The sequence below is a fragment of the Plectropomus leopardus genome, chromosome 16 (assembly GCF_008729295.1).
Source record: "Plectropomus leopardus isolate mb chromosome 16, YSFRI_Pleo_2.0, whole genome shotgun sequence".
Lineage (NCBI taxonomy): Eukaryota > Metazoa > Chordata > Actinopteri > Perciformes > Serranidae > Plectropomus > Plectropomus leopardus.
Window position 1 is genome coordinate 5,896,867 of NC_056478.1, and position 14,815 is coordinate 5,911,681.

At 35.5% G+C, this 14,815-nt stretch overlaps 2 protein-coding genes across 2 annotated transcripts; one reads left to right on the forward strand and one right to left on the reverse strand.

The window, feature by feature from the left end:
- The first annotated feature begins 153 nt into the window (after positions 1-153).
- On the forward strand, positions 154-4,580 carry faua (FAU ubiquitin like and ribosomal protein S30 fusion a). Its single transcript, XM_042503359.1, has 5 exons — positions 154-222; positions 669-750; positions 931-1,075; positions 4,096-4,151; positions 4,352-4,580. The coding sequence occupies exons 2-5, from the start codon at positions 676-678 to the stop codon at positions 4,475-4,477; spliced, it is 402 nt and encodes a 133-aa protein (XP_042359293.1). The 5' UTR covers positions 154-222; positions 669-675; the 3' UTR covers positions 4,478-4,580.
- Positions 4,581-4,691: 111 nt separating this feature from the next.
- fkbp3 (FKBP prolyl isomerase 3) lies at positions 4,692-8,532 on the reverse strand. Its single transcript, XM_042503590.1, has 7 exons — positions 8,416-8,532; positions 7,081-7,182; positions 6,873-6,974; positions 6,652-6,787; positions 5,900-5,967; positions 5,736-5,833; positions 4,692-5,048 (listed from the first exon to the last, which is right to left on the reverse strand). The coding sequence occupies exons 1-7, from the start codon at positions 8,518-8,520 to the stop codon at positions 4,994-4,996; spliced, it is 666 nt and encodes a 221-aa protein (XP_042359524.1). The 5' UTR covers positions 8,521-8,532; the 3' UTR covers positions 4,692-4,993.
- Positions 8,533-14,815: the final 6,283 nt, after the last annotated feature.

The following is a 14,815-nucleotide window of genomic DNA, read 5'->3' on the forward strand; positions in this document are numbered from 1 at the left end:
ATCTAAAAGCAAAAAAAAACTACTCTTGTTTTTCTTGTGTAATGAAATAATCTTCCTGGAAAAAAACAAATAAACAAAAAAACAATCTGTATTTATCGCCTTTATAAACGTGGTGGGCGTGGCCGCCGCGTCCAACGTGGTTACGTAAACCTGCACATGCGCAGTGTCGGCCCTTATACAGCCCTTTTCATGCCTAGCGTTGAACGACTAGCATCAAACGAGGTACGGCCTGTGCGATTTCACTAAAAAAACCTAATTATACAAACCCCTGATACATTTTAGTATGCCAATATAGCTTCTTTGATATCATTAATCTCGAGTCGCAGTTTATTCGAACAGTTTCGCCACATTTTATGTGGTTTTGGGCGACTTTGTGAAACGCGTGCCCCATGTGGCTAGTCAAGCTAGCTTAGCATTAGCAAGCTACCGAGAGGAACATGTCCGGTCAAGATCCCTGCGCGTTACTTTACGCTGCTTTTTTGTCAACTTTTAGCTCAGTAACGTTGCTACATGTGTAGTTTGTAAGTTTATTTCCACGTTAAAGTTGCTTAATAATGTCGGACGCTGACACAACGTGGCGGGCTCGGTGTAAATGTTTGCTATCACAGGCAGGTTTCCGCGTTAGTTACCTTCAGAAAGATTAAAGTCTGATTTTTGTTTTCTTCCAGCATCAAGATGCAGCTCTTCTTGCGTGCCCAGAACACTCACACCCTTGAGGTGACTGGACAGGAGACCGTTGGACAGATCAAGGTACAATATGATCACCATTATGAGAATACACCAAACTTTTTTTTTTTTTTTTAATTTAATTTAGTTTTTATCTCAAAGCAGTTTTAAATCAATGTAGTGGTTTTTTGAGTGATTATGTGTGAACTCGATTACGTGTGTGGGGCTTTAATGAAATTGCAAATTCTCTGGTGTGTCTCTCAGGCTCATGTCCAGGATCTGGAGGGTCTCCTGGTTGAGGACCAGGTCCTGTTGCTGGCTGGATGTCCTCTGGAGGATGAAGCCTCTCTGGTGTCCTGCGGTGTCTCAGAGCACTGCACCCTGGAGGTAGCCGGCAGGCTGCTGGGAGGTCAGTACACACATGACACTCAGTGCTGTGTGAAGGGACAAAAAACGTTTGTATAATTTGACACGACGTTTATTGAACGTGCTCTTTGATAACTGACGTTTGTGTAGTTTTCAAGCTTTAGGTGATTTAATTGCACATCCAAGAAAGATCACAAGCACTTTATTTTGACTGAACAATTTATTTTTGTCTAGATACACTGCTGGCAATATAATGCTGCGTTCCATTGAAAGTCGAAAGTTCATAATTACGTGTCCGTTTTTCCGATTTCTGATTTAAATGTTTCACTTTGATGTCCATCAGATTCCTGTTAATCTGTCAAACTTCCATAAGCAAGTTTCACTGTTCTGCTTAATAATCCATAAACACGGGCCCCTCCTCTGAAATGGTTAATATTATTATTATTATTATTATATTAAGCCAATTTGGATTAATAAAGATATTAGATATAATACTAATAATGCAGCCCCCTTATGACAAAACCAAAATTCACAACATTAAAACACAAATAATAAAATAGCAAAGCCTACAAAAATGCCTGAGGGTGCAAGGTCTAAAATGCAATTTCCTAATTAGTAAGTAAGATGTGTAAAAGAGAATTAACTTCATTTAAGCAAATAGAAATTAAGAGTAAAAGAATAACCACATGTACAGGCAGACAGGATGTTAATAAAGAAATAATGTCGTATAAAAGGGGTAGAATTTTAATAAAAGAACAAATTTCTCTTGAATTTAAAACAGGTGAAAGTGCAAAGTATAATAAAACTAAAATACATTATTCATTTATAGTTGGGTTAAAAATTTAAGAAGTTTTTTTTTAAAAAAAAACAGAATTCGGCTTACTCCAAAAGAGTTTGCAGTAGTTTTTTATGCAGTACCCTCTGGTCTGTCGAATTTGGATGTAGTTTTACGTATGAGGTGATTTGCAGGTCAAAGCTGATCTCACGTTAGATGGTATTTGTTTTACGCACAATAAATGTACAAATAATCTTATAAAACTTTGCAGCAACTAACAAACAATTTTTTTTACATATTGTCTTAAAAAATATATAAAATCAACCAAGTCTTTGTCTTCTGAGTGTATCGAGCACTGTGATTGGCTGTTAAACTCTATGACGTCTCCGCTAAAAATGACTCCCTCTGTCAGAGCTACACGTGTAAATTCACCGTCAATTCGACTGACTTGGTCCACGTGGATCTTGCCCGAGTTTCTGTCTCGAATGGCCGCGTCGTTGCACTTCCAGTAAAATGGAGCGCAGCATAAGACCGGCCGTGATACCCAAACCAGCCCCATCGTGGCACAATCACATATGTTTAATTGGGGTGCAAATCATGAGATTCATCACATATCGATTCTTTGGACAACGATACCATATTTGTCGATAACACCGTCTACCACTTTACAGTTTTTTCTGTCTAAGCGCCTGCGTTTGATATGAGTCAGGATCATTTGGTCCTTTAAACGCAGTCTGTGTCCCTTTCTTGCTTTTAGCCATAAACGATAAAAACGCATAAATAATTGTAATCTTTAAGTGAAAAAAAATCCCCTGCTGCCCAAAAGAGCTTCCTCGATAGGCCGTCATTACAAAAGACGTCTGTTGACAAAAAATTATAATGTTGCATGTTGCAAAAAACGCCAATTGTGAATCTTTCTGTTCTGAATTTTTGATCTCCAGGTCAGTTTTATATTTATAAAACTTTCAAGCTGAGAAAAGTGATATAAAATTCTGTGATATAATATTATTATTTTTATTATTATTATATTATTCTGTGAATAAAACAGTCCTGCTCATATTCAGCGAGCCTTTACCAGTGCTAAATTTCGTGTAGCGGTCAGCAGTGTTTACCTCTTGTAACTTAACAATTTAATGGTTTTTTTTAATACTTTTTCTTTACTGACAGAACTGCATGGTCGAGTTTCTGCCTGCATGCACGTTTTTTTAGCCTGACACTGTTTAAACAGAGCAGCTAATGTTGACGCAGCAAAATATCCAAAATATATATCCACACTGCTGGATTATCACTGAACAAACAATGTTTTGGTGCTGTTTGCACGGCGATGGTTGTTGCGTGAAACGTCAAAACTTTTGTTAGTTTAGCCGTTTGTTCACATGACAACAGTGTTTTGGGGGGCTGAAATCTACCGAGCTGTGTTTGTGCTGCTCACTCTGCTCAGTTTATTAATGCTGTCGGTTCTCGTGCGTGCTTGCGTTCGCCGTCGCCGTCTTGTTCATACTCTCCGCTCTGCAGACGAGCAGCTTTGTGCGCAGACAGGTGGTGTTCTTCTGTGGTGCGTCGTCACAAAGTTACGCTGCCAGTTACTCTCCTGACATGCACAATACAGCGATTTTGGTCGTTTTTGCAGATCCGTGTAAACGATATTTATTTTAAAATCAAGGAAAGAGTTAAATTTGAGTCGGGCCGTTCTCTTCTAAACGTGGCCTTAGATGCTGCTAAAGATACGATCGGCTTTTACACTTTGCATCAATTTTATTGGATTGTTGATCAATGAATCGATACACCCCGAATATTTAAGATTATCACCATTACGTATTTATTTTCTTTTTCTCCTGTTTTATTAACTTTATTATTGCTGCTACTTCCTCTTTATTTGGGTTAATTCTTCTTTATTTTTTATTTATTTTGTTTTATTATATTTACTTTTTTATTATGTTTTCTTTAGGACTCTCAGGCCCTGTGTTGTCCTGTGTTTGTGTGTCATGCTTCCTCCCACTGTCTGAAAACAACCAATAAATACCTGATCACAAAAAAAGATAATCATCATGAATAATTACAAAATGGGCCAAATGTTTCTGTAAGACCATAGATCCCAGATTAGTTTAATTTAATCACTGTCTTGTTTTTATTTATGTGTGTACGTGTGTGTGTGTGTACAGAGTTGGTTGTACTCTGTTTGTATGAAAAGTGCTTTACTAACAGCCTGATTGATTTCTTGAAATGTCTGAACTCACAAAACTGAAATATCCCATCTCACCCTTTCTCTCTCTCGTGTCCCTCCTCAGGTAAGGTCCACGGCTCTCTGGCTCGTGCCGGAAAAGTGAGGGGACAGACACCCAAGGTAAGAAGGTTCAATGCTTCATCTGACGTGTTGTGCTCCAGAATAATCTCATTTTATTTATATATTTAGTTACTTATTTCAAGAACATGTATATAACGCTTGAAATGTATCATTTTTAAGTGTGCAAATGGCTTTTCATTTCCTGCTTTGGATGACGTGAGCTCATTATAACCGATGTCTCCTCCTGTCTCATTGTCCAGGTCGACAAGCAGGAGAAGAAGAAGAAGAAGACTGGCCGCGCTAAGCGTCGCATCCAGTACAACAGGCGCTTCGTGAACGTGGTGCCCACCTTCGGAAAGAAGAAGGGACCCAACGCCAACTCCTAAGAGCTCCGGCGCCCAGAGGGAGAAGCACGATCGCCACCCGTCAGTTTTTACCAGGTTAACTGTTATCCTGCTTGTACAGAATAAAAATTGGCTTGGACAAAAAGAGCACTGTTGGTGTGATGTTTCTGTAGCTTTTTTAGCAGCACATTATTCATATGGGACATTAATGGGAAATGGTTTAACGTGCACGTGAAAAACTGAACTGCACATTCGATTGTTCTTTAGACTCAAACAGGTTTATTTCTCATTTACATTTTACATGCAAAAGAACAAAACAATGCAGAGAATAAGGTATCAGGCTATGTACATTATTGACAAGCCGTCACATTTCGGCCAAAAGTGAAGATGCTGTAATAACTGGTTACTGTTTCTTTAAATGTGATCGTGATTGAGATAAGGTGGGAACATAAAGGTGCGATTCAAATACCATTTAAACTTGAATCTTTACAGCAAGGCCATTGAGGAATTTTCCTCTTCACCCTTTCAGTGTAGTGCATGCTGACCGGCAGTCGGCGGTTAATCCACCGCCACCAGCTCGACCTCAAAGATCAGCTTCGCGTTGGGAGGAATTCTGGTGGAGCTCCAGTTAAGGAATAAAACAGCTGATGCTAAATAAAAACCTAATTACAGCTGCAGAACACGTAAAACAAGAAACGCCCAAAATTACAATAATAGCTGCACAATGCATTACGTGATCACCCGTGTGGTTTCGCTTTTCTGATTCACGATAAAAATAGGAATTGTTTTTGGACTTTAATGAATAAAGTGAGAAGGTACAACAATTTTGCACAGTTCGGTGCGAGGACCCTAATGTGATTGGTCCGTTAATTATTATTATTATTATTAAGATCAAAATAGGGCTTGTTTAACCAAAAAAGTGCCAGTGGACAATCTCTTAGATAAGCCCCTAATGTCCCAAAATCCTACATGTCCTAAAAGTGTCCCCCAAATCCTGTAAACTCACTAAAATGTACTATAGTCCTGTAAATGTCCCCAAATCCTAGAAATGTCCCCAAATCTTGGAAAGTCCTAAAATCTTAAAAATGTCTTCAGAAATGTCCTTAAATCCTCAAAGTGTCCTACGATCCTGTAAACGTCCCCAAATCCTGGAAGCCTTAAAAAAAAAAAAAAAAAAAACTTACAGTCCTAAAAAAGTGTCCCTGGCCTTCACTTAAAATGAGTATTATTATTACATCACTGTAAATAAAAATAGTTGACATGCACGTTTAACGAGACGACGAGCCGCAGGAAAGGATACTTGGAGTCGGGGAGACCCTTCTTCCCGTAGGCCCACTCTGGTTCGATCTCCAGTCGTGCCGTTTCGCCCTTACTCATCGTCAGGAGAGCCTCGTCCCACTGCGGAAGAAAAGGATGATGAGACGCGGAGGAGACGGAGCGAGCAGAAACGTGAGGATCACTCACCCCTCTGATGACTCTGCCCAGCCCGACTTTGAAGGTCAGAGGTTTGCTTTGCTTCTTCTTCCTCGCAGCTGCGCAGAGAAAGTGGCGTTTAAAGGGACAGTTCACCTCATAATTACGGCTTTTCTCTTTATCTGTTTTGTCTCTCCGGCTGTCCACATTTAAAGGGACAATTCACCTCAAAAACACTCTTCCTTCTTAACAGTGTCATTTATCAGTTTAGATTGTTTTCGGCGTGAGTCGCAGATGTTGGAGATTTCTGATTTTTCTCCAATATTAAGGAACTAGATGGCACTCGGAGTTTTGCATTAGAGTGACATCTAGTTTTATTATATTAGAGAGCCGGTCGATATCTGCAACAATCAGCAACTCACACCGAAATAATCTAGATTAATAAACAGCACTGCAAGATAAAGATATCTTTGATTTTGGGGTGAACTTTTCGTTTAAAGACAATCTTCATATAATCACAATTAAGTGATAATTTAAATGTTGATTTGAGTGATGAAAATGAAGACCGAAGGTGGTTTGTAAATATTTAAGCTGATTCCAAATCAGGGTTAGAAATGCAAGTTTCTGCTGAATTAGTTTCACTCACGAACCACAAAAACATGTAAATCTACTGAGTCTACAGGACAAAGAAAGTCCACTTCCAACCCTATTCCAGACGGTTCAATGGTTCTCGAGAGTATTATTTGAGGTACTTCATTAATTTCTTTTCCTTTTTATCGCTTTAAGGTGAAGGTGTGACGTACTGGTGGGAATATTGGTGTCGAAGACGGTTCCATCCTCCAAGGATCCGGTGTACCAGCAGCTCACGCTGTCGCCTTTCTTTGGGAAGTTCGTCTTGTCTCCTTTCTTCAGGACCGACTTGGTGAACTTGGGCGGACCCTAAGAGGACGATGCAAAAAGAGGTGTGTAGTTTCCATGTTTTCAAAGAAAAAAAACATCTCGTTTCAACACCGTGTCACCGTACCTCATCCACAACCTCTGCTGGGACTTCTTTGGGTTTTTCCTCAATTTTCACAGCTTTAACCTGCTCGGTCACCTCTTCAACGGGTTCTGAGCCTTTAAACCTCTGCAAATATCGACAAAAGCATGAAAAACACACAGCGGCCAGTTTACTTTCCCCTCACAGACGCCGTGTCACAAATGCAGCTTTAAGTCTCATCGCGATCACTTACTTTGCTCTCAAATAGCTGATTGTAGGCGACAATCAATTGTTCTTTCTTCGCTGTTTTGGCAACGTTTTTTATGTTTCCCAGCAGCTTGTGTTCATTGAGGAACTGAAGGAGAAAATGCAGTTACAGACAAGGGGCTTCAATAGTTGAATTTTGTTATAATCTTAAAGAAAGTATGCCTTAAAACATTTATTTTACTCCCAATTTTAACCCCTTTTACTATACCTTCCAAATGTATTTGAAGGCCCATTTTTAAATAAAACATGCCATCCAAATTTATTTTAAAACTGATTTTTTAAGACAATATGCCATTAAAAAAAAGAAAACATGCTTCACAAATTTATTTTACCTCTGATTATTTTACAAATTTAAAAAAATGCCATCCAAATTTATTTCAAAGATGACTTTTGATATTTGTAAAAGGTGAAAATTAACTATTTTTTCCCCAATTATTATAATTTAAAAAAAAAAAACGATGTTGCAGAAAAAAACAAAACTATGTTAAAAAAACAATAAAAAACAAAATAATGTTAAAGACAAAAATATTTAAAAATTAATAGAAATAAACTAGGAATTTATTCATTTGATTTTCAGCAACAACAAAAAATTTTTTTTTAATTTTCTTATTTACTACTAACTTTTTTTTACTCATTTACAGGCCATGTTGCTCTTTGAAAAAAAAATCAAAGCAATTTGCGTTTCAAGTTTCAGATGATGAAAATAGTGATATTTCATAAAACCACTTTATTTCCTAAAATTTACCCGACTACAAACCTTCTGCACGAACTAACCACTAGCACAACAAGAGTGAAAAATCGACTGTTTTTTTCCCAATTCTGATATTTTAATGTTAAAAGTTACAGTAAAAATCCCTAAAGGGTCAGTTTTTAAAATCTAATAATAAATTAATAATGTGGGGAGGGTCGTGCATTTTCACTTAATCACAAAAAATATTTGTAGCTTTAGAGAAGATTAAAAAAATAAAATAAAAATCAGCCACCCCCGTCTCCTGATAAATACAGAACAGTCCCTTAGAGGAACAACATGCACTCGGGCTGAAATCATTGACATAAAATCAGGTTACAGAGTAAAACCGCAGCTGTTTCTGCTGCAGTTGACTGTAAATTATGAGCCGTGCCTCGCATCTGAACACTGCGGCTCTCTGCGGTGTGAATGTGACTCTGGTTTGTTAAAAAATCCGCCTGCTCGATGCTAAACAGTCCGGATGTAGCTCCGCAGCTAAAGCACGCAGCACGCTGCAGCTCCGAGAGCGCGCGCACACGTTAACGCGCAGATATTCAAACTCAAATCACGCAGAGACGAAAGCGATAAACGTACCGAGTGAGCTGCATTGTCCTGAATGAACTTTATAATGTCTTTTTTGGGCAAATCATCACTTTTGAGCTGCTCGTCGCTCCACTCCCGTGTTGGTTCATCTGCCATTTTGAGAGTCGAACTGGTTAAATTTGAGCCTCCTGGCGTACCGTATTTTAATAACTACGATGATCGCATTAAAAAAAAAACACAGTAAAAGAAAAACAATGTAGAAAAAGTGATTATATTTATTTAAGCCACCAGATGCAACGAATAAGATTTTAATCCGTTTTTTAAAAATGTATCCGGACTTATAATTAATATAATATATCCATGATCTAAACACGTGTTTCTGCCATCTAGTGGACAAATACGCAAACTTTTCAGTGGAAAATATTAATGCAAACTGAATCTAGTTCAAATTTTACTAATACTAATAATATTCATACTAATACTACTAATACTACTACTACTACTACTACTACTAATAATAATAATAACAGATAGGACTTAAATAGCATTTTTCTTAGTACTTAGACAATTTACATAAAATACAAAAAGAAAAAAATACAAATACAAAAAAAGTTAAGAACTTTACATGCATTTGATATAGACATAATTTGCAGTGGTGGCCGAGGTTTTCAGGTACTCAGTAGTGAAGAAAAGTACAATTACCACATTGTGAAAATACTTCATTACAAGAAAAAGTCCTGCATTAAAAATGTAACTTAAGTAAACGTAAGTAAATATAATGAGGAACATGTACAAAAGTGTTAAAAGTAAAAGTACACAGTGAAGATGAAAAACAATATATATATAAAAAAATACACTAAAAACTAAAAATGAAGAAGATATTACTACTGCTGCAAATATGCCACCCAGAACTCAACATAAACCACATGAAATAACGTGCCGAGAAATGCCATAGCAAAGGGTGTTGTAAAAATGGCCCAAAACACCATAAAAGGCATGTTGAAAAATCCACAGAAAAAGCAAGGCTATAGTATGGCAAAAAATGTCAAAAGATGACACATCCAAAAAAATGCTGAAAACCACACGAAAAAACATAAAATAGCATGCAGAAACACACCATAGCAAAGTATTTTGCAAAAACAGCCTAAAACTGCATAAAATAGCATATGGACAAATCCACCAAAAAAGCAAGGCTATAGTATGGCAAAAATGTCAAAATATGACAAATCCAAAAAATTGCTGAAAACCACCTTAAACAACATAAAATAGTGTGCAGAAACACACCATAGCAAAGGATTTTGCAAAAACAGCTTAAAACTCCATAAAATAGCATGTTGAAAAATCCACCAAAAAAAGCAAGGCTATAGTATGGCAAAAATGTCAAAATATGACACATCCAAAAAATTGCTGAAAACTGCATTAAACAACATAAAATAGTGTGCAGAAACACACCATAGCAAAGGATTTTGCAAAAATGGACCAAAACACAATAAAATAGCATGTTGAAAAATCCACCAAAAAAGCAAGGCTATAGTATGGCAAAAATGTCAAAATATGACACATCCAAAAAAATGCTGAAAACTGCATTAAACAACATAAAATAGTGTGCAGAAACACACCATAGCAAAGGATTTTGCAAAAATGGACCAAAACACAATAAAATAGCATGTTGAAAAATCCACAGAAAAAGCAAGGCTATAGTATGGCAAAAATGTCAAAATATGACACATCCAAAAAATTGCTGAAAACTATTTTAAACAACATAAAATAGTGTGCAGAAACACACCATAGCAAAAGATTTTGCAAAAACGGACTAAAACGCCATAAAATAGCATGTTGAAAAATCCACCAAAAAAAAGCAAGGCTATAGTATGGCAAAAATGTCAAAATATGACACATCCAAAAAATTGCTGAAAACTGCATTAAACAACATAAAATAGTGTGCAGAAACACACCATAGCAAAGGATTTTGCAAAAATGGACCAAAACTGCATAAAATAGCATGTTGAAAAATCCACCAAAAAAAGCAAGGCTATAGTATGGCAAAAATGTCAAAATATGACACATCCAAAAAATTGCTGAAAACTGCATTAAACAACATAAAATAGTGTGCAGAAACACACCATAGCAAAGGATTTTGCAAAAATGGACCAAAACACAATAAAATAGCATGTTGAAAAATCCACAAAAAAAGCAAGGCTATAGTATGGCAAAAATGTCAAAATATGACACATCCAAAAAATTGCTGAAAACCACCTTAAACAACATAAAATAGTGTGCAGAAACACACCATAGCAAAAGATTTTGCAAAAACAGCTTAAAACTCCATAAAATAGCATGTTGAAAAATCCACCAAAAAAAGCAAGGCTATAGTATGGCAAAAATGTCAAAATATGACACATCCAAAAAACTGCTGAAAACCACATTAAACAACATAAAATAGTGTGCAGAAACACACCATAGCAAAGGATTTTGCAAAAATGGACCAAAACACAATAAAATAGCATGTTGAAAAATCCACCAAAAAAAGCAAGGCTATAGTATGGCAAAAATGTCAAAATATGACACATCCAAAAAATTGCTGAAAACTGCATTAAACAACATAAAATAGTGTGCAGAAACACACCATAGCAAAGGATTTTGCAAAAATGGACCAAAACACAATAAAATAGCATGTTGAAAAATCCACCAAAAAAAGCAAGGCTATAGTATGGCAAAAATGTCAAAATATGACACATCCAAAAAATTGCTGAAAACTGCATTAAACAACATAAAATAGTGTGCAGAAACACACCATAGCAAAGGATTTTGCAAAAATGGACCAAAACACAATAAAATAGCATGTTGAAAAATCCACCAAAAAAAGCAAGGCTATAGTATGGCAAAAATGTCAAAATATGACACATCCAAAAAATTGCTGAAAACCACATTAAACCACATAAAATAGTGTGCAAAAACACACCATAGCAAAGGATTTTGCAAAAATGGCCTAAAACTGCTTAAAATAGCATGTTGAAAAATCCACCAAAAAAAGCAAGGCTATAGTATGGCAAAAATGTCAAAATATGACACATCCAAAAAACTGCTGAAAACCACCTTAAACAACATAAAATAGTGTGCAGAAACACACCATAGCAAAAGATTTTGCAAAAACAGCTTAAAACTCCATAAAATAGCATGTTGAAAAATCCACAGAAAAAGCAAAAAGTATGTCAAAATATGACACATCCAAAAAATTGCTGAAAACTATTTTAAACCACATAAAATAGTGTGCAGAAACACACCATAGCAAAGGATTTTGCAAAAATGGACCAAAACACAATAAAATAGCATGTTGAAAAATCCACCAAAAAAGCAAGGCTATAGTATGGCAAAAATGTCAAAATATGACACATCCAAAAAATTGCTGAAAACTATTTTAAATAACATAAAATAGTGTGCAGAAACACACCATAGCAAAGGGTTTTGCAAAAACGAACCAAAACACCATAAAATAGCATGTTGAAAAATCCACAGAAAAAGCAAGGCTATAGTATGGCAAAAATGTCAAAATATGACACATCCAAAAAAACTGCTGAAAACCACATTAAACAACATAAAATAGTGTGCAGAAACACACCATAGCAAAGGATTTTGCAAAAATGACTCAATACACCATAAAATAGCATATGGAAAAATCCACCAAAAAAGCAAGGCTATAGTATGGTAAAAACGTCAAAATATGACACATCCCAAAAAATTGCTGAAAACCACCTTAAACAACATAAAAATAGTGTGCAGAAACACACCATAGCAAAGGATTTTGCAAAAATGGACCAAAACACACATAAAATAGCATGTTGAAAAATCCACCAAAAAAAGCAAGGCTATAGTATGGCAAAAATGTCAAAATATGACACATCCAAAAAATTGCTGAAAAACTACATTAAACAACATAAAATAGTGTGCAAAAACACACACCATCGCAAAGGATTTTGCAAAAACAGCTTAAAACTCCATAAAATAGCATGTTGAAAAATCCACCAAAAAAAGCAAGGCTATAGTATGGCAAAAATGTCAAAATATGACACATCCAAAAAATTGCTGAAAACTGCATTAAACAACATAAAATAGTGTGCAGAAACACACCACAGCAAAGGATTTTGCAAAAATGGACCAAAACACAATAAAATAGCATGTTGAAAAATCCACCAAAAAACAAGGCTATAGTATGGCAAAAATGTCAAAATATGACACATCCAAAAAATTGCTGAAAACCACCTTAAACAACATAAAATAGTGTGCAGAAACACACCATAGCAAAGATTTTGCAAAAATGGACCAAAACTGCATAAAATAGCATGTTGAAAAATCCACAGAAAAAGCAAGGCTATAGTATGGCAAAAATGTCAAAATATGACACATCAAAAAAATGCTGAAAACTGCATTAAACAACTTAAAATAGTGTGCAGAAACACACCATAGCAAAGGATTTTGCAAAAATGGACCAAAACACAATAAAATAGCATGTTGAAAAATCCACAGAAAAAGCAAGGCTATAGTATGGCAAAAATGTCAAAATATGACACATCCAAAAAATTGCTGAAAACCACCTTAAACAACATAAAATAGTGTGCAGAAACACACCATAGCAAAGGATTTTGCAAAAATGGACCAAAACACAATAAAATAGCATGTTGAAAAATCCACCAAAAAAGCAAGGCTATAGTATGGCAAAAATGTCAAAATATGACACATCCAAAAAATTGCTGAAAACTGCATTAAACAACATAAAATAGTGTGCAGAAACACACCATAGCAAAGGATTTTGCAAAAATGGACCAAAACACAATAAAATAGCATGTTGAAAAATCCACCAAAAAAAGCAAGGCTATAGTATGGCAAAAATGTCAAAATATGACACATTCAAAAAATTGCTGAAAACAACCTTAAACAACATAAAATAGTGTGCAGAAACACACCATAGCAAAGGATTTTGCAAAAATGGACCAAAACTGCATAAAATAGCATGTTGAAAAATCCACAGAAAAAGCAAGGCTATAGTATGGCAAAAATGTCAAAATATGACACATCCAAAAAACTGCTGAAAACTGCATTAAACAACATAAAATAGTGTGCAAAAACACACCATAGCAAAGGATTTTGCAAAAATGGCCTAAAACTGCTTAAAATAGCATGTTGAAAAATCCACCAAAAAAAGCAAGGCTATAGTATGGCAAAAATGTCAAAATATGACACATCCAAAAAATTGCTGAAAACTGCATTAAACAACTTAAAATAGTGTGCAGAAACACACCATAGCAAAGGATTTTGCAAAAATGGACCAAAACACAATAAAATAGCATGTTGAAAAATCCACCAAAAAAAAGCAAGGCTATAGTATGGCAAAAATGTCAAAATATGACACATTCAAAAAATTGCTGAAAACCACCTTAAACAACATAAAATAGTGTGTAGAAACACACCATAGCAAAAGATTTTGCAAAAAACAGCTTAAAACTCCATAAAATAGCATGTTGAAAAATCCACCAAAAAAAGCAAGGCTATAGTATGGCAAAAATGTCAAAATATGACACATCCAAAAAATTGCTGAAAACTGCATTAAACAACTTAAAATAGTGTGCAGAAACACACCATAGCAAAGGATTTCGCAAAAATGGACCAAAACTGCATAAAATAGCATGTTGAAAAATCCACAGAAAAAGCAAGGCTATAGTATGGCAAAAATGTCAAAATATGACACATCCAAAAAATTGCTGAAAACCACCTTAAACAACATAAAATAGTGTGCAGAAACACACCATAGCAAAAGATTTTGCAAAAACAGCTTAAAACTCCATAAAATAGCATGTTGAAAAATCCACCAAAAAAAGCAAGGCTATAGTATGGCAAAAATGTCAAAATATGACACATCCAAAAAACTGCTGAAAACCACATTAAACAACATAAAATAGTGTGCAGAAACACACCATAGCAAAGGATTTTGCAAAAATGGACCAAAACACAATAAAATAGCATGTTGAAAAATCCACCAAAAAAAGCAAGGCTATAGTATGGCAAAAATGTCAAAATATGACACATCCAAAAAATTGCTGAAAACTGCATTAAACAACATAAAATAGTGTGCAGAAACACACCATAGCAAAGGATTTTGCAAAAATGGACCAAAACACAATAAAATAGCATGTTGAAAAATCCACCAAAAAAAGCAAGGCTATAGTATGGCAAAAATGTCAAAATATGACACATTCAAAAAATTGCTGAAAACAACCTTAAACAACATAAAATAGTGTGCAGAAACACACCATAGCAAAGGATTTTGCAAAAATGGACCAAAACACAATAAAATAGCATGTTGAAAAATCCACAAAAAAAGCAAGGCTATAGTATGGCAAAAATGTCAAAATATGACACATCCAAAAAACTGCTGAAAACCACATTAAACAACATA